This window comes from Taeniopygia guttata, chromosome 18 (genome assembly GCF_048771995.1).
Source record: "Taeniopygia guttata chromosome 18, bTaeGut7.mat, whole genome shotgun sequence".
NCBI classification, from domain to species: domain Eukaryota; kingdom Metazoa; phylum Chordata; class Aves; order Passeriformes; family Estrildidae; genus Taeniopygia; species Taeniopygia guttata.
Window position 1 is genome coordinate 2242163 of NC_133043.1, and position 25573 is coordinate 2267735.

Below are 25573 nucleotides of genomic sequence, written 5' to 3' on the forward strand. Positions count from 1 at the left end.
TGCGGCGCGTGAGGGAGAGGCCTCCTTCGATTGGCTGGCGGGACCGCGGTGAATCGGCGCGCGCGGGCTCGAGCCGGCAGTCCGCCATGAACTGTCTGACGGTGCCCGGTGTCCATCCCGGCTCCCCCAGCCGGCCCCGCGGGCAGATACAGGTACGGTGTCGCCCCGGGACACGGGCTGGGGACAGATATGGGTACGGTACTGCCCCGGGAACGGGATGTGGGCATGTACGGGTACGATACTGCCCTGGGTACGGGATGGGGACAGGTACGGGTACGATACTGCCCCGGGAACGGGCTGGGGGCAGATACGGGTACGGCACTGCCCGGGGCACGGGATGGGGGCAGATACGGGTACGGTACTGCTCCGGGAACGGGCTGGGGGCAGATACGGGTACGGTACTGCCCCGGGAACGGGATGTGGGCATGTACGGGTACGGTACTGCCCCGGGAACGGGCTGGGGGCAGATACAGGTACGGTACTGCCCCGGGAACGGGATGTGGGCATGTACGGGTACGGTACTGCCCCGGGAACGGGCTGGGGGCAGATACGGGTACGGTACTACCCCGGGAACGGGATGTGGGCATGTACGGGTACGGCACTGCCCGGGGCACGGGATGGAGGCAGATACGGGTACGGCACTGCCCGGGGCACGGGATGGGGGCAGATACGGGTACGGCACTGCCCCGGGAACGGGCTGGGGACAGATACGGGTACGGTACTGCCCCGGGAACGGGCTGGGGGCAGATACGGGTACGGTACTGCCCCGGGAACGGGCTGGGGGCAGATACGGGTACGGTACTGCTCTGGGAACGGGATGTGGGCATGTACGGGTACGGCACTGCCCCGGGAACGGGCTGGGGGCAGATACGGGTACGGCACTGCCCGGGGCACGGGATGGGGGCAGGTACAGGTGCCGCGCCGGGCTGAGGGGTCTGCGGGGACCCCCGACTGGGTGGAGCCGGGGCTTCCCGCTGGCTGCTGCTCTGACCGCGCCGGTCTGCCCTAGGTGATCTTCGGGCCCATGTTCTCCGGAAAGAGGTAGGCACGGAGCGGGAGACGCAGGGCTGGAGCACGGGAAGGCAGCGGGCTGAGGCTGAGGCCCGCTGACACTGTGTCTTGCAGCACGGAACTCATGCGGCGAGTACGACGGTTCCAGCTCGCCCAGTACCAGTGCCTGCTGGTGAAGTATGCCAAGGACACACGCTACAGCTCTTCCGGAGTCTCCACACACGACAAGTGAGCTCCCGGGGCAGAAGGACACCCCACTTCCATGGGGCTGCCTGGCCTGTCCACCTCACTCCCTCCCTGCCCACAGGAGCACCATGGAGGCCCTGCCCGCTGGGCTCCTCCAGGACGTCTACCAGGAAGCGCTGGGCGCTGCCGTCATCGGCATCGATGAGGGACAGTTCGTAAGTGGATGGGATGGGTTTGCTGGGCTCTGCGGGACACAGACTCCTCGGTACACCCTGTGCACACCAAGGCCTGTCCTTTGTAGGAAGGGGGGAAGTAATGCCCTGAGGCGGTTTGATCCATGTGGCCTGTGCTTACAGTCAAAGCCTTCTTCCCTATAATCCCTGCAGACAGGACTGTGGGACTGCAGCCCATTTCACAGGCAGGGCATATGGCTCTGATTTTCCTTGCTCCTGGTGCGGCTGTCTGGGCATGCACTGTGGGATCTGGAGCCAAGTGCTGCCCCCCGCCTTCTTTACAATGTGTCTGTACCCCTCCAGTTCCCAGACATTGTGGAGTTCTGCGAGACAATGGCCAATACTGGGAAAACTGTCATTGTTGCTGCTCTGGATGGGACTTTCCAGAGAAAGGTAAAACACTCATTGTGTCACAGCAGCTGCTTTGGGACCCTCGTGGAACCAACCCAGCAGCATCTTCCCTGCTGTCTCACACAGGCCTTTGGGAGCATCCTGAACCTGGTGCCACTGGCGGAGAGCGTGGTGAAGCTGAACGCTGTGTGCATGGAGTGTTTCCGGGAGGCCTCCTACACCAAGAGGCTGGGAGCAGAGCGGGAGGTGAGTCACCTTGGAACAGAAACTGTTTCACCTTTCCAGTCCTGCTGGTACGGAGAGACTCCCTCCAGGGAGCTGGGCTCTGCAGTCATTCCCCAAATTTCCCTGCCAGGTTGAAGTGATTGGAGGAGCTGACAAATACCACTCCGTGTGCCGAGCCTGCTACTTCCGCAAGCGACCCCAGCAGGCTGGGCCAGAGAACAAGGAGAATGTGCCCCTGGCCCTGAGGCAGCTGGAGACAGCTGCCCCTCAGAAGATCTTCACTTGACTGCTGGGAAAATGGAGGGGAAGGGAGCTCAGTGCTGTGGCTCACAGGCACCGGGTCTGCCTCTCTGTACTTTAACAAACTGTTCAGTGCCTCAGCCCTGCCTACCCAACCTCCCTGCACCAAGCGCCACAACTGAGGATCCACTGATGCTGGTGGAAGCTGAAGCAAAAGCCCGGCTAGAGTGAATTCCCATCTCAGAACAAGGAGAGAGACCAGCACAGTTACTGATGCTGCCACACACAGGCCCTGGGGCACTGCATGTCAAGCCAGGCCACAGTGCTGCTGCCGCTCACTGTGCCTCTGGCCAGCTCTCCCAGTCTAAGCATGCTCAGGCTGGCACTGCTGCTTCTGGTGCCTGTGAATGCAGCCCTTCTCTCTTGTGCACTGTTGCTAAATTCCAAGTTTCTCAAGACAATGTACAGCCATTAGTATTTTAACTGCAAGTTTTAGCTTCCTTCCTTAACAGTCTGAGGTAACTTGTCCCTTTTCACAGAGCTGTGACACAGCTTTTAAACTGACACACAAGGCAGCCCAGGCCTGGGCAGGCCCCCAGCTTCTCTGCCAGCATGCTCACTGGTGTCAATTACTGTTGAACAGAAGAAGGTGGAGGAGGCCTAGCAGCTGACTCTTTGAGGTGTTGAACCTCAAAGGGCTGGTGGCTGTGTTCTAGCAGGCTGTGACAGACTCATTTGGAGGAACTGTCCCAGGAAGAGCCTCCTCCAAATTCAGAGCAGTTTTTCTCAGGTTCAAGGCTGCTGCTTCCACTTTGGTACTATGTTACCTGTGAGAGGTTTGGAGGCTCAGAGTTTGAACCAATTTTTCCAGGGAAGATCCAACTGCTTGGTAAAGGGGCTCTCCTGAGGAGCTGCTTTTCTGCTCTAGTCATGTCTCTTGCTTTCTCCTCAGCCTTCCAAAATTCTTAAGGCTTACTCTTAGTCTGCTCTAACCTGACTGAAGGATCCTCTTCCCTCTTTGTTACATTCTGGAAGGTTGTTTCTTCCTTACTCCCTGCAAGTTTTTTCCTGGAATTGGTTTTTTCCAGCGTCCACAGGCTCTTTGTTCTGGCCAGGGCAGACCTCTGCATCTGAGTCCAGGGTTGCTGTTTGCCTGTGCCCTGGAAGGCTCCAAGAGCTGCCTGAAGTCCCCCTGCTGCCCCCATGTTACAGGTGAGAATTATTGTATTCACAAGCACTTGATTGCCAGGCCTGGGCTTTTCCCCCAGGGCTGGAGAAGGCTCTGCTGCTGCTTTAGGTTAATAAATAAGTTAATGAACCCATGTGTGTTTTTTACCGGAGCATTTTTACCAGTCCTGGCTGTGACCAATGAGATAGCATGGGCTGGTCACAGGGTGGGAGGGCTGCTCAGGCCAGGGAGCACCAGGAGGGTGGCCTAAAAATAGCCACCAGCAGGAGTGTGTTTGCAGCACAGCAGTTGGCAGGGGCTGCACTGCCCCACCTGATGCTCCAGGCCCTGGAGGGACTGAAGGAAGGAGCCTTTTCTGCTTCCCCCGAGACAAAAGGCACATGGTGGCTCACGTGGTGGCTTGGTGAAAAAGTTTATTCCAGCCCTACAGTGACAACTACTTGAAGGCTGGCCCCAGCAGTGATGGCCCACACAGCTGCTGGGAACAGCTTTACCACAGCACAGCAGCAAACACAACCCGAGACAACGGCCCACAGGCTCCAGGTGTGGCTGGCAGGCAGGAGCCTGGGTGTAGGAGTGCAGGAGCTCAGCCTTGCAGCAGCACAGGCAGTGCTCAGGCAGGCACACAAGGGAAATAAAGTGCTCCAGGACTGTCCTCAGCCATGGCCCTGCTGAGGGATCTCAGTGCTCGCTGCTCCCGCAGACCCCAAACCGCACCATCCAAGCACCAGCTGTTCTAGTGCAGGCTGGGGGAAGGCACGGCACGGCATTAGAGAAAACGGGGCTTTGGCAATAGTTCGCCCAGAAGCAGCTGATGTGGGAAGGCACGGGAAGCCAGCACAGGCAGGAGCTGGGCCTGGCTGTGTTATGGCAATGAGAGTGAAAGACAGCACTTGGGGGAATGCAGCCAGCAGGGCTGAAAGGCACTGGAGACAGGATGGGCCAGGGCAAGTCACAGGGGCAGAGCCTGGCCAGGATCGGGGGTGTGAACTACAGCCCACCACCAAGGCACCACAGCAAAAGCAGAGGCTTGCACATGCCAGGGCTGCCCATGCACCCAACCTCCTGCAGCTGCAGTGTTCACCCAGCAGCTGCAAATCATCATGTGTTAAATCACCCACCAAATCACACACTGTGCTCTGGACCCTCCAGTGAGGATCTCAGCTCTGGGACCAGACAGAAGCCCCTCCTGCACCCCATGAAAAGGCCCAGTCACCTTCAAAAAAAGCAGCCATCGCCCTCCCACCCCACTGTCCCTTCCAAGTCACAGATCCCTCCCTCCCACCCCGCAAAAGGAATTGCACTGGTACAGCTGTCCCGCGGGTTCCAGCCAGGGCTCAGTACACTGGTGGTGGTTGATAGCCCTCCGGGGCCTCCGCTGTGTGCGTGAAGGGTGGCTGCTGGTAGCTCTCATGGCTAATGTTGGGATAGCTGGAGTAGGGAGTCGGAACCCCTGGGCTGGGGTCAGCATAGCTTTGAGCAAAGTCCTCCACTCCCATTTTGTACCTCTTGTAAGCGAAGGTGAGCAGGAGTCCCTGCAGAGAGAAGGAGGAGCAGCATCAAGGCCGTTCCAGGCTGTGAAGCGCAGGGGGCCCCTTTGCAGTCCCCCCAAGTGGGGCAGAGCGGTTCACTCACCCAGGAGAAGATGGAGAAGAAGCTGAAGGTGATGGCAGCGCGGGCAGAGTCCGCTCCGATGTACACATCCTCGGCCCGTGTCCAGGACCACTGGTTGGTCAAGAAACAGAAGCCGATGAACCACAGGAAGGTCCAGAGACCTATGGAGGGAAGTGGCATGAGGGGCCAGGGCTGGTCCTGCCTCTCCTGGGCAGTCCCGGGCCCAGACCCTGCGGCACCCGCCCAGGGGCAGCCGCTCCTCGGGGCACTCAGCAGCGGCAGCAGCGCGTGGCCGCGGGCAGCGCGCCAGACGGGAGCGACCGACTCCCTCCGCCAGGCACCGGCAGCCGCGTCACGGGACACGGCGGCCATTGCGGCAGCCGCAGCAGGCACAGCCCGCGCCCCCGGTACCTGAGAAGCCGAGGTCGGCCAGGACCAGGTACTTGCGGTCGGTAGTGTTGCTGATCTGGGGGAAATAGACGTCCACCATGAAGAAGAAGATGCAGGCGAGGAAGGCGAGGACGCCGATGCCGATGCCGTAGCGACACGCGTCCTCGTTGTGGTTGAAGATGCAGTAGAGCTGGGGGTCCTCGGGCCGGCTCATGTAGCCATCCCCGACCAGGCAGGCGAACACGATCAGGGCGAAGACCTGCGGGGCGGAGCCGATGTCCGGTGGGCGGCACCGAGGCCGGGGGGGACCCTTTGGGGGCTGCCCGTCCCGGCGGGCGAGGGGCACCGGCCTGCGGCGGGGAGACGCCGTCCCGGCGGGGCTCTCCCGTCCCGTCCTGTCCCGACTCACCGCGCTGACGATCCGCGCCAGCACCTGCGGCTGCTGCACGAAGCGGACCAGGCTGAAGGCACCGCCGGCCTTGGCCGCCCCGTAGGCGCCTCCGCCGCCCTCCATGGCGTTCCGCCGCCGCTCCTGCGCGGCACCGCCCTGGGAGGGCCGGCCCTTGCGGACCGGAGGTGCCGGGGCGGGGCGGGCAGGCTGGCTCCGGCGGGACAGGGGCTCCCCCGCCCGGGCATAGAGCGCCGCGCCGCACCCGCCCCGTGTCCCGCTCCGTCCCTCCTTCCGCCCCGGTGTAACGGAGGACGGGAGCGGCGGCCCCGCGCTTCCCCGCCCGCCGGCGGACCCCGGTGAGTGCAGCCGAGGGGAAACGGGGGCTTCTGGGGAGCTCCCGCCGCCTCCACCCGGTACCGGGAGGCGGCAAGAGGGACGGGACGGACAGGGCTCGGCAGCCCCCGCCCTCCCCGCAGATCCGCACCCACGCGAGCCACGGTCCGGACAGCCGGCGGCGGGAGCGCCAGCGAGCCTTCCGTCGGTGCCCGGTTCGGGGCCAGCGGCGCCTGGCGGGGAGCTCCGGGGCGGCCCCCTGCCCCGAGCTGCCTTAGCCCGCCCCGGGGTGGAGGACGGAGAGCAGGGGAGGAAGGAGGGACGGAGAACACGACGAGGGGCGAGGGTGTCTTTGATGCGATGTGTCCTCTTAGGGCCCTTCCCGAGCCGAGCTCCGGGACTGGTGCTCGCGGGCTTCGTGCCCGGCCCGAAGGGTCCCGGGACGGCGGGCGGAACCCGCCCGGCGGTGGTACCGCCCCATCCGCCCTCTCTCCCTTCCTGACGCCGGGCTGGGTTTAACCCGGGTTAGTCCCAGTTTAGCCCCGCGGACTCCGCGCTCCCGGCTGCCCCCGGCCTCGCACGCCGCGGCTCCGGCTCCGTCCCGCAGCGCTTGGGAGCCGCGGAAACCGGGGGAGCCGCGGTAAGCGGGGGCTGGGGCCAGTGGCGCTCGTCTGCTCACCACGGCAGGGCCCGTGTAACCCGCTCGGCCTCGCAGGATGTCCCAGCCGCCCTCCATCACCCTCCACGTCCCCGAGGGCTCCGAGAGCGATGGGTGAGTGTGACCTCCCCAGCTGCCCTGCCTTGCCCTGAGACCTCCATCCCAGGTACGATGGGCTACGACCTCGCACCCTGCAGGCACCAGGTGTGTGTGCCACCATGTCCCTGTGTTCCTTCAGCCAGGAGCCCAGTCCGGACAACGAGAGAGCCCTGCACACCTCATTCCACCAGCTCATCCTGGAGCAGAGCAGTTTGATCGAGGCAGGTCTGGAGCTGGAGTTGCAGGAGAGAGGCAGAGGTAAAGCACTGCAGCCTCAGCCAGGGCAGGCTGGGGACAGTGTGTGTGCCTAGGGCCATCCCTCTGCTTGAGCCAACTGTGTCAAAATACTGTGACCAAAGCATTCATAGGAGCCTGCTGATGCCTTGGCCAGTGCAGAGCAGGGCAGTCCAGGGCAAGTTGGATCTTGGGGACACAGAAAGCATTTCTGGAGAAAGGGGTACTTTGGGAAGGGCACACACCTAGCCTCCGTGCTGGAGCAGAGCAGCGGGGACACAGGGATGAACCATGGCCTCTCTGCATCTTGCCTTCCCCCTCCCAGAGTCCCCAGCCCACTTGGCTATTCCAGATGCCTGTGCCATGGCCTGGCCAGAGCCCGGGCAAGGTGAGGAGCACCCCAGCTACTCCTCTGCTTCCCTGCAGATCTTGGCCAGCATGCCCAGCCGCACCATCGGTAGGTGCCACCCACTTTCCCACCCTTCCCCAGCTCCCAGAGCCCCTTGGAGCTCTGCCTGCCCTGCTCTCCTGCAGCTGCCCAACCCCTGCTCTGCTCTGATCCACAGGACGCAACCTCGGGGCCATCATCTCCCAGTACTGCAACCGCACGGCACGGCTGCGGCGCCAGAGCAGCCGCCCACCGCTGCAGCAGCTCTGCCGCATGGCACGGCCCAGCCTGCGCCAGTACGACCTGGAGACTGACCCCACCAGGGCCACACTGGAAGGTGAGGGTCCCCCAGACTGTGAGAAGGCAGTGCTGGCCACTGTCCCTACGCTGGGTTAGGGAGAGGCAGGCTGTGACCTGGCGGACCATGTCCCACTGAGCCTCTTGTGCCCCAGAGAAGCGGCGCCTGCTGGTGAAGGAGCTGCTGAGCCTCTCACCCAGCCAGTGCAGCCACATGCTGCTCACCATGCCCCTCAGCCTGGCAGAGAAGAGCATCCTCCGGTGAGACCCCTTCCATCAGCACCAGCTGAGCAGGGCTGCCGCAGCCAGAGTTGTCCCAGGAGCTGTGGTACACTCTAACACCCCTCTCTTCTGGGCAGGCGGCAGCTGAGCGGGCAGAGGGGCCCAGTGAGGCAGCATGCCCATCATTGGTCCCCCTTCTCACCCTGTGGTTGGTCCAAGGTCTGCGTCAGCCTCGTAAGTCAAAGGCACAGGTCTGCACAGAGGTTGGGAGGGCTCCAGTGCAGGCTCCGGCCCCACTGCTCTCCCCATTTTCCTCTCCCCAGGGCTGCCGAGGTCTCTGGTACAGGCTCCTCTCCCTGCTCCGCACTGCGCAGCCCGGGCACTATGCCCTGAAGCAGATTGGTGGCCGCTTTGGCTCCAGTGTCCTGTCCTACTTCCTCTTCCTCAAGACACTCCTTATGTTGAATTTCTTTTCATTCCTCATCCTCCTGGCCTTTGTGGTGGTCCTGCAGGCCGTGTACCCCACTGCATCAGTCAGCCCCCAGCCCTTCACTGGCCTCGAGCTCCTCACAGGAGCGGTAAGCATGGCCCAGGCACCCCCAGATCAGGGGCTGCACCAAGCCTGAGGGCAGCCCCACTTTCCCACTGTAATAATACCCCAGATCTTGCCCTTGCACAGCGTGGGCCCCAGGACCACTGGTGCTGTGGGTGCACAAGGTGGTGCTGCCCCAGCCCAAGGCTCTGTGTCCCTAAGGCTGGCACAGAGGTGCCAGGCTAAGTGGGAAGCTGCGAGCACTGCCGAGGTCACCATGGAGCCCATCGTGTGCTTTCCTGCAGGGCTACTTCACGCACTCGCTGCTGTTCTATGGCTACTACAGCAATGTCACCCTGAATGACCCCTGCACCTCCAGTCCTCAGGGCAGCGTATGCCCCCTCACAGCCCCCCTGTTCCCGTACAACTTGCCACTGGCCTACCTGTTCAGTGTTGGGGTCTCCTTCCTTGTCACCTGCATCCTGCTGGTGTACAGGTGGGTCAGGGGCACCTGTGGCACTGCCAGCCTTCCGCTTCAGCCAGCCCAAATCCCTGATGCCCTTCACCTCGCTGCAGTGTGTCCCGCTCTTTTCGGGAAAGCGTGGGAAGCTCCACAGGGGACTTGGCCATCAAAGTCTTCTGTGCCTGGGACTTCAAGGTGATCCAGAGGCGCTCGGTGAAGCTGCAGTGCGAGAACATCTGCACCCAGTTGAAGGTGGAGCAGCTGGGCAATGCAAAACACCCAGACCCCAACCTTGCTAGTGCTTTGTCCATCACCCCTCTGGGTCCTGCTGTGCTGCAGTGGGACAAAACCTTGCTCCAGACCCAAAGCGGATTTGGCAGCTCTGCTGCTGCTCTCTTGCAGGAGCTGCTGGGGGAGCAGCGCTCCCGCTCCCGTGCCCAGAGCCGCTGCCAGTGTCTGGGGCACTGCGTCATAATGCTGCTGGCCTGGGCGCTGGCCTTGGGCTCGGTGTTGGGCTGCGTGCTGGCTGTGCACTACTTCTCAGAGCACATGCACATGGTGAGTGCCGCCTCTCACCCGGGGATCCTCTGTCCTGGGGTTGGAGGGACAGGGCTGGGATACTGGGGAGGGAGGCAGGGACAGCCCCACTGCAGCTGTGCTCCTGGCTGGGCATTTGCTGCTCTCCCCAAGGACACCACGCCTGGCTGCCAACAGCTGTGAACTCAGCCAGTACCTGCTCACCAGGTTCAGCAGGGACAACAAGCACGGGGCAGTGGCAGATTGCAGCAAGAAGCCATTCTGCTGGTCCTGCCCTTTGTGGTGTCCCTCCTCAATGTCTTGATGCCACACCTGTACAACTTGCTGGCGATGTGGGAGAAGCAGGACTCCCCAGTGACACAGGTCTACGTGGCAATCACCAGGTGGGCTGGCTGGGGCTGTGGTGGAGGGAGTGTTCTGCACCTGCACCTGTGGCAGGCAAGGAGGCTTTGGGGCCAAGCACCCCATCTGTGGGGCTCGGCCCTTCATTCCCCAGGCTCAGGGTCTTCTTTCACTGTTCCTGCTCCCCAGGAACCTCATCCTGAAGATGGTGATCCTCATCCTGCTGTGCTACCACTGGCTCAGCCGGAGCGTTATCTGCTCGACAGAGGAGGTCAGCACCACTGTCTCAGGGCCATGGAGAGCTGGGCTGAGCATGGGGCTGTGCAAGGAGCTGGTGGCATCTTCCCTATTAGATATCAGGAGAATTTCTTCCCTGTGAGGGTGGTGAGGCTCTGACATAGGTTCCCAGAGACGCTGTAGGTGCTCCATCCCAGGAACTGTTAAAGGCCAAGTTGGACAGGACTCAGAGCAACCTGCTCTAATTGGAAGCGTGTGTCTGCCCATGGTGGGGAAGGAGATGAGCCTTAGGGTTCCTCCCAACCCAAACCATTCGGTGATTCTATGCCACACTTGATTGTCCCTCAGTGCTGGGAGACGTGTGTGGGGCAGGACCTGTATCGCTTCATGATGATGGATTTCATATTCACCTTGCTGGATACGCTCTTCGGGGAGCTGATCTGGAGGTAACGTACCCCAGGACATGTCCCCCCACCAGTGTGGCATCCCTGCATGGTCCCAGCTCTCTGGTGCACCCAGCGTCTGCTGCCATCGGAGAAGGTGGGGTGTGAAGTCCCCCCAGGCAGTGTGGGAGCAGAGTTTACTTCCACCCAGGCTAATTCTGGAGAAGAGGCTGAAGACAAAGCAGAGGCCAGAGTTTGATATCGTCCGAAATGTGCTGGAGCTGATCTATGGGCAGACCCTGACCTGGTGAGATGTTTCTGCCTGGTGGGGCTCCTTCCTCTGCTGGCAAATGCCTTGTAGTCCTCAGGAACCCTGTGGGTGCTGTAGCTGTGCCCACCACTGTGTCCCCTGGGGCTCAGACCCAGGCAAGCTTGTCTTTCCCCTGCTCCCAGGCTGGGCGTTCTCTTCGCTCCGCTCCTGCCAGCTGTGCAGATGCTGAAGCTGCTGCTGTTGTTCTATATCAAAAAGGTGTGATTCCCCCACCCCCTGCAACTCTCCATGGGGTGAACTGTGGTGACACTGTGCCCTGTCACCATTAGCCTCTGCTGCATCAGTGGCGCCACATGGAGCAGCCTTGTCCTTGTGGACTGAGGGGGCTTTCTGGGACAGCGTGTCCCTGAGTTCACTTGGCTCCCAGTGGGTGGGAGGGAGGGAGGGAATGCTCTCCAGGAACTGGCAATCCATGGGACACTGCTGTCTATCAGACCAGCCTGATGCGGAACTGCCAGTCCCCCAGCAAGCCCTGGCAAGCAACACGCATGAGCACCGTGTTCATCACTCTGCTGTGCTTCCCCTCCTTTCTGGGTGCAGCTGCCTTCCTCTCCTACACCATCTGGTCGTGAGTACCCACGAGGCTGCGGCTCAGGGTGCAGGACCCCCGCCTGCCTGGAGAAGGAGAGGCTGGGGAGACCATGGCCCTTGTCCCTGGCATCCCCCAGCTGCAGACTGTGAGGTGCTGCCCCAGGCAAGGGAGGTGCCTCCCTGCTGCTGGCCCATGCTCGATTCCTCCAGCTGTTCCTGCTGTAGGAGGCAGGGATGAGGACTCCCTTGTCCAGTCCTGGGGATGCTGGGGACAGTGAGGCTGGGTCCCTGGAGGGCTGGACAGACAGGCAGTGCCCTGGTCTGGGGCCAGTAGTTGCTGGGCTGCCCATTGCTCTGAACACCCTGTCGGTCTGTTTGCTCAGGGTTCAGCCATCAGAAACCTGCGGTCCCTTCCGGGGGCTGGAAACCATCTACAAGTCAGGGAAGAGGTGGGTGCTAGTGCTGGAGAAGTCCAACCCCAACATCACCTGGTTTGCCTGGGTCTACCAGCACCTGTTGGAGAACACAAGCCTCCTGTTCTTCATGTCTGTGGCCCTGATGTGAGTATGGACCCGAGCCCAAAGCTGAACCCTGGGCCCTCCCTTTGAAGGTCCTGCTGTCACAGCCCTGAGCGGGTCTGGGAGCCAAGGTGTCACCCCAGAGTTCTGTGTCCCATCCCAGTGCCAGGAGCACAGTGTCCCTCAGCTTCCTGCCTGGCTGCCACCATCCCACCCTGTTGTCATTGCAGAGCTGTGATCTACTTCAACATCCAGGTGGTAAGAGGCCGCCAGAGGGTCATCTGCCTGCTCCAGGAGCAGATTGCCAATGTGAGCACTGCCCCTGCCCATCCCCACTGCTTCACAGCTTGCTCCAGCCCCAGGACTGCTAATCTGGGCTCTGGCCCCAGCAGCGCAGCCACTCAGCCACCCCAGTGCTGCTCACTGCGCTGTCTCTGATGTTGCAGGAAGGGGAAGATAAGGTGTTTCTCATTCAGAAGCTTCACTCTGTTTACGAACAAAGACACAGGCGCTCCTGAGTGCCAGGTGAGGCCAGCATGAAGAGCAGTGGGGAGGGACTGCCAGGGCACCCAGAGCTCAGCCGTGTGCACAGATGTTCCTCTGCCTGTCCCAAGGGATACACGATCCTAGGTGTTTCTGAGGCCCAGGGACAGGGAAGAGGATGGAGGCAGGTCTGGGACAAGGACTCAGGATCTTACAGACTCTTTCCTATTAGTGTCAAGCTCCATAGGGAGGAATGGGATGGAACGGACTCTGCTTGCACCTGGGACTGAATCAGTCCATCACAACACAGCGCTGGAAGCTGAGGAACCATGGAGCGCTGGGGAAGATCCTCCTCTTGGCATGGCCAAGGACCCATTGGGACATGTCACTGGGAATGCTGCATCACAGGGATGCAGGTGCTCCTTCTGCCTGGAGCTGCTGGGATGCAGAGAGTACAGGACCAGGCCTGCTGTCACACCCCAGGACACAGCTCCATGCAGGACTGCCTCACCAGCACAGCCCTGCTGCCCCAAGAAGTTGGGGCTCACTTCTTGCAGAGAACAGCCCTTCAGCTCTCCCTCCTGCCAGTGGGCCCTGGGCTCTTTTCAGAATCCTTTGGGGAACATGGAGTTTTCTCCACAGCCACCTTCACGCTGCCTAGGGGCAGCAGGCATGGAGCCAGGAGCTGCCAGGCATGGACCGAGCTCCAGCTCAGCACCTGGCTCACCAGGAGAGCACCTAGCTGATTGCAGTCCCACAGACAAGGTCACTGGGCCACCCCCAGCAGCCCTGCACCCCCTGCCCTCGCTGATGGGACAGACTTGGAAGAACCACCGTGCTGCTGAATGCTGGGTTGGGCAGGGACTCTGTGGGCTCAGGCTGACCTGGGCCATTAAAGCACTGCTGTGCAGGAGTGCTCTGGCTGGTGTCTGGACCGGCTGGGCAGGAAACAGGCAGGTGGGGTTGGTGTGTCAGTGCTCTTCGTGGTGGTGGCTCAGCAGCACTGTCAGGGTGTGCCCGGGCTCCTTGGCACGGTCTGCTTTCCCATGGGGGCTGCCTGGGACAGAGCCCAGTTCAGGCCACACTGCTGGAGTAAAGGCCACTGCCACCCCACTTGCTACTCACCATCGCAGTGCAATAGCTGCAGCCCCCAGCAGCAAAAGCCAGTCCCCTCCATGTCGTGCTCTTGGCAGCTGCAGCCCTGGGATGGCACCTGTCCCGGTGCCACAGCACTGACAGGCCCAGGGCAGCGTGTGCTGTGCCATGTGCCAGGCACGGGCAGCCACCAGTCCCCTATGACTTGGCACCGGGGCTGCCAGCTGAGGCAGCTGCCTGCCCAACTGGGCTGGGCCACCAGTACGGGCACAGGGCAAGTTATCAGCATGGATAGACACTGCTTAGTGGTGTGGGCACAGAGCAGGTTCTCTGTACAGCCCCAACTCTTCCTGGGGTGCATTAGGAAAAGCATTGCTCGCACATCAAGGGAGATGATCCTGCCCCTCTGCTCAGCCCTGCTGGGCTGCAGCTGGAGTGCTGTGTCCACTTCTGGGCTCCTCAGGACAAGAGGGACATGGAACTCCTGGAGCAGGTCTAGCAGAGGCTACAGAGACGATGAAGGGACTGAAGCACCCCTCTAATGAGAACAGGCTCTAAGCACTGGGCCTGTTCAGCCTCAAGGAGATACAACTGACAGGGGACCTCATCCTCTGTCGGCAGGGAGGTGTCAGGAGATGGACCAGGCTCTACTCCACGGTGCCCAGCAATGGGACAAGAAGCAACAGGCAGAAACTGATTCACAGGAAGTTCCACCTAAATATGATCTTGATGGGTCCCCTCCAATATTCTGTGATACTCTATCAGAATGAACCTCCTGTGCCAGTGACAGCACACTAGCACAGATTGCCCAGAGAGGGTGCATCCTCCTCACCGGAGATAGTCCAGAGCTGTCTGGATGCAATCCTGTGCCACATCCTCTGGGATGACCCTACTTGACCAGAGAGATTGGACCAGATGATCCACTATGGTCCCTTCCAGCTTGACCCATTCTGAAATTGCCTGAGGCCAGGTGAGTGCCAGAGAGCAGCCGTGGGCTGGCATTTGCTGCAGCTTGTGAGACATCTCTACTGAAGCATCCCAGTCACTGGTCTTGCCCTAGCTACACCCAGGTCACCCCAATGTGCCTGGGCTGGCATGAGGCTCACACGGCCAGAACTGCCTGCAGGAGCCCCAACGTGCACTCAGTCTTAAACCCTGGGGGCCTTACCCACCCCTGCCGGGGTTAGCTCAGCTCAGGTGCTGCTGCAGCCTCCAACCCCACTGCAGGAACCCCTCCTGTGCCTGGAGCTGCCAGCACAATCTGGCCTTGGTGGCTTCTGCTTGTCCCTTCCTTAAAAGCCCAGGTTCTCCCTCCGAGCACAAGGCAGCCACCAGCCTGGACAGTTTGGTGGGAGTTTTACTGTGAAGTCCCACAGGGATCCAATCCAACAGCCCAAGGCACAGTCCTCGGCTCTGCTCCCAGTCCCAGGCAGGGCACCTGCTCCTTTGCCACCTCCTTCTGTGACAGGATTGTCCTGGGCTGCCAGAGGCACCTGGCAGGGCTGGGGTCAGCAGGGGTCTTTGAGGGTGGTCCGAAGCCACTGCAGGACATCAGCCAAGCCGGTGCCATCGCGGGCGCTGGTCTCCAGCATCGTGATGGGCTGCGTAGCACAGGACACGATGTCCTGCATGCGGAACAGTGACTTCATCTCCACCAGTGACATGTAGCAGGGCAGGTCACTGCAATGGGGAGAGGGGAGCTGCATCAGCCAAGCACGGCTGCCCTGCCCAGCCCAGCCCCAGCTTAGGGGTCTCCAGCCTGGGAAGTGCAGCAAAGCACAGCCACTGCCCCTTGGCACCCCCACCCTTCGGGTGACCTCCTCCTCACATCTTGTTGAAGAGCACCAGGATAGGCACAGAGGCGAGCGGCGCTGCAGAGAGGACTGAGAGCAGCTGGATGCAGGACGAGGAGACCTGGGTGGGGTTGGAGGCATCCACGACGAACTGGAGGGAAGAAGGGAAAGCAGGGTGCGGGTGTGCCGAGAGCAACCCCGGGCCGGGCTGGGCCAGGCCAGAGCAGGGCATGGAGGAGGGAAATCCCACCACGGGGCGAAACCGAGGAGACCGACCGCCGCCCCGAAAGCCCCTCTCCCCGCGTCCATCCCTCGGGACCGCGGCCCCGGGACGGGTTCCCAGTGCTGCTCACCAGGAGAGCGCTGCACTCGCCGTAGTAGCTGGGCCAGATGGGGCCCATGCAGCCGCCCAGCTCCCGCACGGTCACCCTCCGCGGCAGCCGCAGGTCCGTCAGGTTGGTGCCCACCTGCGGGACAGGCACCGGGACCGCGGGCTGCGGCCGTGCCCCGCGCCCGCCCCGCTGCCGCTCGGCCCCGCCGGGCCGCACCTACCGTGGGCAGCGTGGCCGGGGGCTCGCCCAGCTCCGCGGGCTCCTCGGCGCTCAGCTGTGCCTCGCGTTAAGGACACGGCGGCTCCGGGAACGGTGCCCCCGGCCCCATCCCTCCCCGTGCCTCCCCGGTGCCCCGTGCCCCACGGATATGGCGCAGCCGCCGCAGCAGGAGGCTCTTCCCGCCGCCCGCCGCCCCCAGCAGGAGGAAGGTGGGCGGGGAGAGGCCCGCCGCCATCGCGGAGCCGCCCCGCGGAAACGGCGCCGTCCCGGCGGAAGCCGGAAGCGGAAGGGCCGCGGCGGGGCGGGGGACAGACCGGAGCGGAGCGAGCGGGCCGGGCCGGCGGCGGCGGACGCTATGGGGCGCGGCGGCGGCACCTTCGAGCGGCTGCTCGGTAGCGACGCGGTCCCTCGGCGGGCGGGACGGGAAGCGGGTCGGCGTCCGCAGCGCTCGGCCCTGGGAGCGGGCGGGCTCCGAGCGCGGCGCTGGCTGGGCCGGGTCGGGCTGCGGTGCCGCAGCCCCGTGCCGAGGTTACCGAGCGCCCGGGGCAGTCTGAAGCGGGAGGGTTGGTGCTTTCGGGTTGCAGTAGGGGCTTTATCCCCGAGCCTCGGGCAGCGCCGCGCCCGGAGCGCTCCCGGGAGCGCCGGTGGCGGAGCGGAGCCGCGGGCGGCAGCGCGGCTCACGGCGGCCCCGCGGGTGTTTCATTGCAGATAAGGCCACGAGCCAGCTCCTGCTGGAGACAGACTGGGAATCCATCCTGCAGATCTGCGACATGATCCGTCAGGGAGACACCCAGTAAGTGCTCTTGGGCTTTAGGACGCGCTGTGGGCACAGCTCTGCTGTCTGCGCAAGGAAGGAGCCCCTCGGAGGGTCTCGGACCTGCCAGCTCGTGGTTACACACGTCTCGTTATACCCTTCCATATGAGCATCAGAGGGGCTGTACAGCACACCCAGACGTGCTGGCGTGCTTCACAGACCCTGGGAGCTGCAGATTACCCCTGGCCTGCAAACATTGCGGAAACTCAAGCCTGAGTGTGCTTATTCCTTCGCAGTTTCCCTCAGTGAATCATATACCCCTGAGCTAGCTGTGCCTTTTGTGTCAGGGTGGAGACTGGTGGATTGTCAGCAGTAGGTGGGATCTCCCCTCAGATTCTTGATCTCTTGAGAGCATGTCCCCTCTTCCCTATCCAGAGCGAAATACGCGGTCAACGCCATCAAGAAGAAGGTGAATGACAAGAATCCCCACGTGGCCCTGTATGCACTGGAGGTAAGGACACCTGGCTGGGAGCACAGTGGGGGCTTCTCACTACTTGCCTTCAGGCTGCACAGCTTCCTGCAGCTCAGGGTGCAAACAGCCTCTTCCTGACTCTGGCACAGAGGTTTTGGAGTGATCAGGCCAGGGCCTTCACGCTTTAGTTCCATCTTGGCTTTTGAACAGGCAAAGCTGAGACTTGGGCTACTCTCCCTGGGGTTGGCTTCCACAGAGCAAAGGCCCACAGCCCCTCATGGAGGTGAAGGACAGCTGGCTCCTGGTGCAGGGAGTGGGTTGGCATGGCCCCAGCACACCTCACTGCTTAAGTACTGCACCATGTTCAGCCTGTAATGTGTGCTGGGACCCCCACAAGTTGCAGGGGAGGCAGGAAGCTGTGGGCTGATGTTGTCTTGGCCCTTGCAGGTCATGGAGTCGGTGGTTAAAAACTGTGGCCAAACAGTCCATGACGAGGTGGCCAATAAACAGACCATGGAGGAGCTGAAGGAAATACTCAAGGTAAATAGATTTATTTTACTGTCTTTTTTTTTTGCCTATGGAAACAGCAGCAGCAGGAAGAAATGTATGTGTCCTCTCTTGTATCCTCTTTGGGTAAGGAGCAGAAAGGAAGTGAGAAATGCACTTCAGAAAAGAGCAAACTCGCGTAGTGTGAAAGGGTGAGTGTGGGCAGTGAAGGAGGGTTTCTGGGATGAGGAGATGTGGTGGGAGCGGAGGTTTGTCTGCACTGTGAAATGGCAGGAATGTGCTGTGGAGGCCTGGGCCATTCCATGGTAAATGCTCCTGGATGCAACATTTGGACTGGGACAGCAGAGGAAAACAGATGATGGCCTGGCACCTGTACCAAGGACCTGGGTGAATTCTCTCTTTTGGAACAGTGTGAGACACATAGGCAAGTAAAGCAACAAAGGAAAAACCAGCTGGAGCTGCCTCTGTGTCACGGCTGTGTCATTGGGTGTCGAGTTGTTCAGGAGCTCTGCAGGATGTGACTATGGCTGCTGGCACTGACAGGTTGTTGTTACAAGCTGTCGCCAGTCTGATGCCTGCTGGAGCTTCATGTGTTCTTGGACTGGGGAGTTCCATTAGTGAAGTGGAAATGAGAACTCCTGTCTCCAGCTCCCAACTCAGAACAGAAATGCCCAGACAAGAGCTTATTAGCATCATACTGTTCCTTCCTCACAGCTTCTGTCTTCCACCAGAAATAAACAAATAGGTGACCCAGATCCTAGGAGGACAAGCTGTGTGAGTCCTGTCACCTCACACACCAAGCAGGGTGTCTCTCCTGTCACCTTCCTGTTAGGGCTGACTCAATCTCCCTGCAGGATCTTCTCCTGAGGCAGGAACACTGCCATAGCATGACAGCCAGGTGTGGTAGCACAGCCACTCCAAGGGCTGAGGAGATCGAATCAGATCCAGGGATTTTGTGGTTCTCTCAGTCCTTGCCTGCCTCAGAAGTTTCACAACTGCCCCATTCTCCTCCCACACTTGAAACTTTGCTGCTTGTGAACACCTGATGCTGGTAGAGCAGTCCAAGTTCTAATGAGGTTCAGGGCTATGACATGTATGGAATGCAGGATTTTGCCAAATGTTCTAGGAGTTGGAGCTCCAAGAATTGTCAATAAGTGATGCTGTGTGGGCCGAGGTCTTGGCTAAAATCAGAGCTTGACAGTGCTGCTGTGCTTTCTGGGAATTTCTGGAACAGCCAGTCATGTGGATGTGATCACTTGGGCAGCTGATGACACGGCAGCTCTGAGGCTGGCTGAGGTCAGAACAGGCTTGCCAACTTTTCTCCAGATCCTTGAAGTGTGTTGCAGTTGCCCCTGCCTCCAAAGGGCAGCTGTCCCAGCTGTCTTTACTTTGTCAAATCCTGAAGTGACTTTGAGTACTCCTGGAGGGGAAGTGCTGGCACCCTCCAGGCACCCCCCAGCACTGTCAGGGGGCAGGCAAGGTGGGCTCTGCTCTCTGGGCAGCTGGGGCCCCCACCGAGTTCTGAGTGCGGGATGGTGGCTCTGGTGAGGGGGTGGACAGAGCTGCTGGGCACCTGCTCTAAGCATCAAGGCCACAGCTCTGTTCAGTCAGTCTGTGCTGCTCAAAGGACATTTTGTTGTTTGTGCTGGAGGGGGCAGTGGGGCAGCTGAAGGGGTCTGTTTGTGCTGTGCATTGTCCTTGCTGCTAGTTTCTGACAGCTCTTACCTCTCCTGAGTACTTTAGTCTCTCTTTCCTGAGTGGTATTTCTGGCTTCTCTTTAGGGGGTTCACACCATCCTTTGGGTTTCAGGGACGTTTTCTCAGATGCTTTTTTCTCCTCCCTTCCTTTGCAGAGGCAAGTGGAAACAAGTGTCCGCAGTAAGATCCTATACCTCATCCAGGCCTGGGCTCATGCCTTCCGCAACGAGCCAAAGTACAAGGTGGTGCAGGACACCTATCAGATAATGAAGGTTGAAGGTGAGGACTGTGGCCACAGGTGAGGGGACACCTGGTGAAGCAGCTCTGCTCTGCAGGAGTTTTGGTAGTTCTGTGCCTGTTATGAGCAAAATCTGGACTTGCAGCACTGAGCTCTTCCTTGGTTCCCAATACCCAATGAACCCTTCAGGGTGACTAAATCCTGCTGCAGACTTGGGACGGTTCAGTGGTCCCAGGACCAGGGCAGCCTTGCTCTAGTCCTGCAGCCCAGCCAGTGCTTCAGGGCTGGCAGGGAGACCTGAAAAGCAGGAGCTGCAACTGTTCTTGGGGAGACTGGCAGCAAGTCATCGTGTCCTCTGGGACAGATTTGCTGTGGGGCAGTTCCTTCCTCACAGGCTTTTGTTCCTGCTCCCAGATGGGTCCATGGTCCCACTTGCTGACTCAGTGTTGGTGTGACATTTTCCCTTCTGTCCCAGGAAGGGACTTCTGTCAAGGGCAGGGACACGCTGCTGCCTCTGCTTCCTTCTGTGCACCAGAAACTCTGCAGGCAGTGGCACAAGCTTGGAGGGTCAGTCCAGCATCCTGAGCTGCTGTTGCCGAGCTCTGGCCCTTGAAGGCTGAAACTCACAGCCCTGCCTGACCATCCAGTGGGCTTTATATGGCCCTCAGTTCAAAGTACTGAGAAATAATAAGCCTTGTCCAGAGGCCTGTGATGTCCCTTGTGGGTGTGTAAGGGAAACAATTGGGGATTGTCCTCAGACCAGGGCTGAGGGGAGCCTGCTTCTGGCGTGTTGGAGGGAGGTGCTGGTCAAAACAAGAGGTAGTGCTGAGCTGGCACCTGTAGCATGAGCTTGCAGGCACATGGCCTCCCTGTGCCAGAGGATTCCTCTCACAACTGGGCTCCATTTCTCCTGCAGGGCATGTCTTCCCAGAGTTCAAGGAGAGCGACGCCATGTTCGCTGCAGAGAGGGTGAGCTCTGTGGTAGGGGAGCAGCTGGTGCTGTGGGACAGACCTACTTTCCCATCCCCTTCTACCAAACCTGTAGGTCTCACATTCCTCCATTTTGTGTGGATTGGAGACCTGGAAGAACGGACCAGGACAGAGAGTCAGACCCATCATTCCTCCTGCTCACTGGCCTTGCAGCAGCTTGGCAGGCTGGACATGGCAGCAGGGCATTGCTGAAGTGATTGCTGTGCAGACTGTTTCCTAGTAAATCTTGTGCTGACTGGGAAAACATCGCAGTCTCTAAGGAATATGGGAGAGGATAAATGGGGATTAACATTTCCTGTTGAGCTGCAGATGCCCCCAGTTTCCCCCATGATACTTGAGAGCCCTCTTAGCCATCAGAGCTCCTGAAAGGGCCACTGCCAATGCACTGCTCCCTCCTTACTCCATTTCCCTTGACCCCTACAGGCTCCAGACTGGGTGGATGCAGAGGAGTGTCACAGGTGCCGAGTGCAGTTTGGCGTTGTGACGCGGAAGGTGGGTGCTGCTCCTGGGTTTCCTGCTCTGCACAGCCCTTGGGACTTGCAGGACTTGGTGTGTGGAACTGTGCTGGGGACAGACCATGTTTCCTTCCTGCTGGCAGGGAAATGAGTGTCTGAGTGATGTTGGCTAAAGGAGAAGGTCTTGCCACCACACTCACGTTGCCTGTCCTTCACAGCACCACTGCCGGGCCTGCGGGCAGATCTTCTGTGGAAAATGCTCCTCCAAGTATTCCACCATCCCCAAGTTTGGGATTGAGAAGGAAGTGAGAGTCTGTGAGCCCTGCTATGAGCATCTCAACAAGTCAGTACCTTTTGTGGTGGGTTTCTTTGCCTGTGCCAGCAGGGACATTGAGGGGGGAAGCAGGGAAGGTGTGGAACTAACTCCCTGCAGAGCACAACAGGGGCTTTCCAAGCTGTGCAGGCTGGGCTGGGCTCTCTTCCTTCCTGGGAGCGGGATTTGCTGCTGGAACATGGTACAGAGAAGGGAGCATTCAGTCCATACTATCACTTGTCACTACAGGAAAACTGAGGGTAAAGCTGCTGCCACCTCCGAACTGCCCCCTGAGTACCTGACCAGCCCTCTCTCTCAGCAGTCCCAGGTGAGCAGCTGCCCCATAGGTGATCTGGCGATCCTGACTTGTTTGTTGATCCCATTACTGACCACCTCCTTGTCTTTCCACTTCCAGCTGCCTCCAAAGCGCGATGAGACAGCTCTGCAAGAGGAAGAGGAGCTCCAGCTGGCTATTGCCTTGTCTCAGTCAGAGGCTGAGGAGAAGGAGAGAATGGTTTGTTCACTGCTGGGGTCCAGGAGGGGTTGTTGTTTTTCGGCCCACCTGTGCTGGTCCATAGCAGATCTCTGGACATGTCCTGGTGTGAGCAAGGCTCGAAGCCTGTGGAATGAGAGGGTGAAAGCAGAGCCAGGCACAGGCTGTGTTGTGGTTGGTTTGGAGAAGTCTCTCTGAGCTGGCAATTTTCTCTTTTGCAGAGGCAGAAAGCAACCTACTCCATGTACCCTAAGGCTGAGCCCACTCCTGTCGCGTCGTCGGCTCCCCCAGTCAGCACGCTCTACTCCCCACCTGTGGTATGTCCGTGGCAGCTCCTGCACGTGAAGTGGCTGGACACAGGCCACTTCCTGAGCCCGAGTCTGCCCTGATTGTGTCCAATTTCATGCCCATACTGAGGGAAAATATTTGCCCTGTTTAATCCCTTGCTTGTTCACTGTGTTTTGAGCAAAAAGATGTGTTCTCAGCCAGAATTTAGGTGCCTCCACTGCCTCCCAGCTTGTGTCCCCTTTGAGGCTCAGCACTGGTGGTCATACATGGCCAGGTCCAAGCTGAACACCTGTGTGGGACCTGGGGATCTCTGGTTTTGCTGAACTACATTTCTCTGTTTGTCTCTTTCCAGAATTCCTCTGCTCCCTTGGCCGAGGACATTGACCCAGAGGTAAAGGATCCTGACTCTGCTAGTCTGCAGCACAGGCTTGTTCCTGCGAGGCAGTGGTGCTCATTTTCCTTTTCTTCCTGGCAGCTGGCCCGGTACCTGAACCGCAACTACTGGGAGAAGAAACAGGAGGAGGTTCGCAAGAGCCCCACACCGTCAGCACCCCTGTCCCTGACGGAGCCAGCTGTGCAGCCTGGGGAAGCCCACCCTGCCCCTCTTGGGGTGGTTGAGGTAAGAGGGGGCCCAGGCCTGGGTCTGGCACCCACCGAGGGGCAAGAAGCACCCGACTCTTTGGCTCTGCAGGCTGGCTGCTGGCTCTTGGCACTGGGAGGTCACAGCTGACTGGCTGCCCCATCCTTCCTTCCAGCAGCAGTACCAAAACGGTGAGTCTGAGGAGAACCACGAGCAGTTCCTGAAGGCACTGCAGAACGCGGTCACCACGTTCGTCAACCGCATGAAGAGCAACCACATGCGAGGCCGCAGCATCACCAACGACTCTGCCGTGTTATCCCTCTTCCAGTCCATCAACAACATGCACCCGCAGCTGCTGGAGCTGCTCAACCAGCTGGACGAGCGCAGGCGTGCGTGGGAGCTGGGGGAGCTGCTGGCCCTGGGTGTGGGTGGGCGGCAGCCAGGGCTTCCACACTGTCAGGGTTCAGCATTCCTGTGACTTGGTCTCACTGGAGAGAAGCTGGTGTGCAGTGCAGTGGCAGTCCAAGTGATCTGTCCCCATGTTCCTGAGGCTGTCCCTTCCCTCCCCAGTGTACTATGAAGGCTTGCAGGACAAACTGGCCCAGATCCGGGATGCGCGTGGGGCTCTGAACGCTCTGCGGGAGGAGCACCAGGAGAAGCTGCGCCGTGCAGCGGAGGAGGCAGAGCGGCAGCGCCAGATCCAGCTGGCACAGAAGCTAGAGATCATGAGGCAGAAGAAGCAGGTGAGGCAGGGAAGCATGTCAGGGGTGTTCCAGACCTGCCTGCTCTGGCCCAGCCCAGGGCTGGCAGAGATGGTTGCTCTGGTAGGAGGGGTTGTGTGGTATCGTGGCTCCCAGCCACCACAGCCCTGTTCCCACAGGAGTATCTGGAGATGCAGCGTCAGCTGGCCATCCAACGACTGCAGGAGCAGGAGAAGGAGAGGCAGCTGCGCTTAGAGCAGCAGAAGCAGACCATCCAGATGAGAGCCCAGATGCCAGCTTTCTCACTGCCTTATGCTCAGGTACAGCTGCTGGGGTAGGCTCCCCCTGCCAGGTTCCAGGGATTGTGGCTTTAAGGTGGTTTTCTGTCTCTCACCAGCTCCAGGCTATGCCTGCAGCCAGTGGGGTGATTTACCAGCCTTCTGGGCCCACCAGCTTCCCTGGCACCTTCAGCCCAGCTGGCTCTGTGGAGGGCTCTCCCATGCACAGCGTGTACATGAACCAGGCTGCACAAGGGGGAGCTGGGCCCTACGCTGCCATGCCCGGCACTGGTACGTTGGGCAGCTCAGCCGCTGCGGGGAGGGGAGAGCCCAGGGCGGTTGCTCCAACCTCTGCTCTCTACACCCAGATCCCAGCATGGTGAATGCCTACATGTACCAGCCGGGCACCAGCAGTGGGCAGGGGCCTCAGCAGGGGCCGGCGGTGCCCACCACCACCCCTGCATATTCATCCTACCAGCCCACACCGACACAGGGCTATCAGGCAAGTGAGGCATTGCAGCGTGCAGCCAACTGGGACAAGGGCTGGGGGGTTCTGTGGGGCTGGGCAATGTACCCAAACTCAGCAATGAGATCTCTGAGCAGGAGGGAGGACGGGCTGGTTGGGTCCAGGTCTCCAGATATGCTGCTCTTGCTGTGGAAGTGGGCTGGAGTCAGATCCAGTTCTGGGCTCAAGGGTCTTGTCTGGAGAAGTGAGTCATTGCTGTCTTGGCGCCTCTCACCAGCCTCTCCCCACAGACTGCAGTCTCACAGTCACAGAGCATCCCAGCCATCTCCCAGGCACCCCAGTCGGGCACCATGGGCTACATGGGCAGCCAGTCTGTCTCCATGGGCTACCAGCCGTACAGCATGCAGGTGAGCACTCCCTGCTGGGGCATGGGTGGGCTTCAGCCCATGGAGCCGTCCTGGGGGAGGTCACCCACCACTGCCCTGTGGGTGCCGCACGTACTGCAGCCCCTCTGACACCCACCCCTCGTTCCCATAGGGTCTTATGTCTGCCCTGCCAGGCCAGGACACAGCTCTGAGCAGCCTGCCAGCCCAGCAGTCCTACCTGCCCGGGCAGCAGCCCCTCTACCAACAGGTAAGTGCCACCAGCCCAGGGATTCAGGACCCAGTGGAGCACATATTCTAACAAAGCCATACATTAACAAAGCTGTTTCCTCCGCTCCAGGTGGCCCCAGCTGGAGGGCCCCCCCAGCAGCAGCCCCCACCAGCACCTGCCCCTGGGCAGCAGCCCCCAGGCAGCGGAGAGGCCCAGCTCATCTCGTTTGACTGATCGCGCCCACAGGGCGCAGGGATCCAGTGTAACACTAGTCTTCATCCAAAATCACTCTACTTTGGCTACTCATCCTGTCCTCCGGCCCCATGTCCCAGGGATGATGGGGCCATTCCTACTGCCGGATTTGGGGACCAAGGGGCAGGGGTGCAGCCCCCCATGCCCTGCAGCCTGGGGCAGCATCCCCCCGGCTCACCCACCCACCCACCCACCCTCGGCAGCTGGCAGCCCTGGGGCCAGGCGGGAGCTGCCTGCCCCTGTCGTTGCCCCGGGGCTTGTGGCACAGGCCCCAAGGGCGCAGCACTCCAGCCCTGCCCGGTCCCCGGCTTTGCCCCATCCCTGCTGTGTCCTGCTCCCTGCAGCGCCCTCATGGGCTGGGGGCCCTTTGCTGGCCCGGGCCTGTCCCCGTCCCCATCCCTCTCGGCCCGAGTGCTATCGGTGACAATAAAGTGTTGGAACAAACTGCAGCCTCCTGTGCTGGGTGGGGCGATGCCCACCGGGACATCCTGCCAGCAAACGGGGCAAATCCGGGGTTGCCAAGCGGAGGCAGCAGTTCCGGGGTGCAGATCCCGTCATACTTCACCCCTCGGTACTGGCCAGTTTGGCCACATAAATTTCCTCCCTACAGTGTCTAGAATGTTTCTGTGCTGTGGATG

General features: G+C 60.5%; 4 protein-coding genes across 7 annotated transcripts; 3 read left to right on the forward strand and 1 right to left on the reverse strand.

The window, feature by feature from the left end:
- Positions 1–26: 26 nt before the first annotated feature.
- On the forward strand, positions 27–3568 carry TK1 (thymidine kinase 1). The gene is made up of 7 exons (XM_002193253.7): positions 27–152; positions 1010–1041; positions 1126–1239; positions 1319–1412; positions 1734–1823; positions 1908–2027; positions 2137–3568. The coding sequence occupies exons 1-7, from the start codon at positions 87–89 to the stop codon at positions 2290–2292; spliced, it is 672 nt and encodes a 223-aa protein (XP_002193289.2). The 5' UTR covers positions 27–86; the 3' UTR covers positions 2293–3568.
- Positions 3569–3831: 263 nt separating this feature from the next.
- SYNGR2 (synaptogyrin 2) lies at positions 3832–5981 on the reverse strand. The gene is made up of 4 exons (XM_030287621.4): positions 5849–5981; positions 5461–5698; positions 5071–5210; positions 3832–4970 (listed from the first exon to the last, which is right to left on the reverse strand). The coding sequence occupies exons 1-4, from the start codon at positions 5951–5953 to the stop codon at positions 4773–4775; spliced, it is 681 nt and encodes a 226-aa protein (XP_030143481.1). The 5' UTR covers positions 5954–5981; the 3' UTR covers positions 3832–4772.
- Positions 5982–6046: 65 nt separating this feature from the next.
- On the forward strand, positions 6047–13331 carry TMC6 (transmembrane channel like 6). 4 transcript variants are annotated; one of them, XM_030287613.4, is made up of 21 exons: positions 6047–6186; positions 6851–6935; positions 7060–7178; positions 7480–7611; positions 7721–7879; positions 7995–8100; positions 8199–8295; positions 8385–8639; positions 8899–9089; positions 9170–9308; positions 9459–9614; positions 9801–9976; positions 10125–10206; positions 10521–10618; positions 10767–10862; positions 11009–11084; positions 11321–11454; positions 11801–11977; positions 12166–12244; positions 12382–12460; positions 12651–13331. In XM_030287613.4, exons 2-20 carry the CDS (start codon positions 6880–6882, stop codon positions 12451–12453), a joined length of 2400 nt encoding a protein of 799 aa, XP_030143473.4. In that variant the 5' UTR covers positions 6047–6186; positions 6851–6879; the 3' UTR covers positions 12454–12460; positions 12651–13331. The 4 variants fall into 4 exon arrangements, with proteins under 4 accessions (XP_030143473.4, XP_030143476.4, XP_072793242.1 ...); XM_030287616.4 differs by having other exon boundaries at positions 6054–6186; positions 6879–6935; XM_072937141.1 differs by having other exon boundaries at positions 6054–6186; positions 6879–6935; positions 7507–7611; positions 12651–12938.
- A 2017-nt stretch (positions 13332–15348) lies between these two features.
- On the forward strand, positions 15349–25379 carry HGS (hepatocyte growth factor-regulated tyrosine kinase substrate). The gene is made up of 23 exons (XM_072937140.1): positions 15349–15773; positions 15859–15913; positions 16007–16249; positions 16566–16650; positions 17047–17122; positions 17531–17623; positions 19443–19566; positions 20442–20494; positions 20939–21007; positions 21189–21313; positions 21533–21611; positions 21699–21797; positions 21998–22093; positions 22417–22455; positions 22540–22683; positions 22820–23033; positions 23215–23387; positions 23525–23665; positions 23743–23914; positions 23992–24125; positions 24380–24496; positions 24627–24722; positions 24813–25379. Exons 1-23 carry the CDS (start codon positions 15411–15413, stop codon positions 24915–24917), a joined length of 2895 nt encoding a protein of 964 aa, XP_072793241.1. The 5' UTR covers positions 15349–15410; the 3' UTR covers positions 24918–25379.
- The last annotated feature ends 194 nt before the right edge of the window (positions 25380–25573 follow it).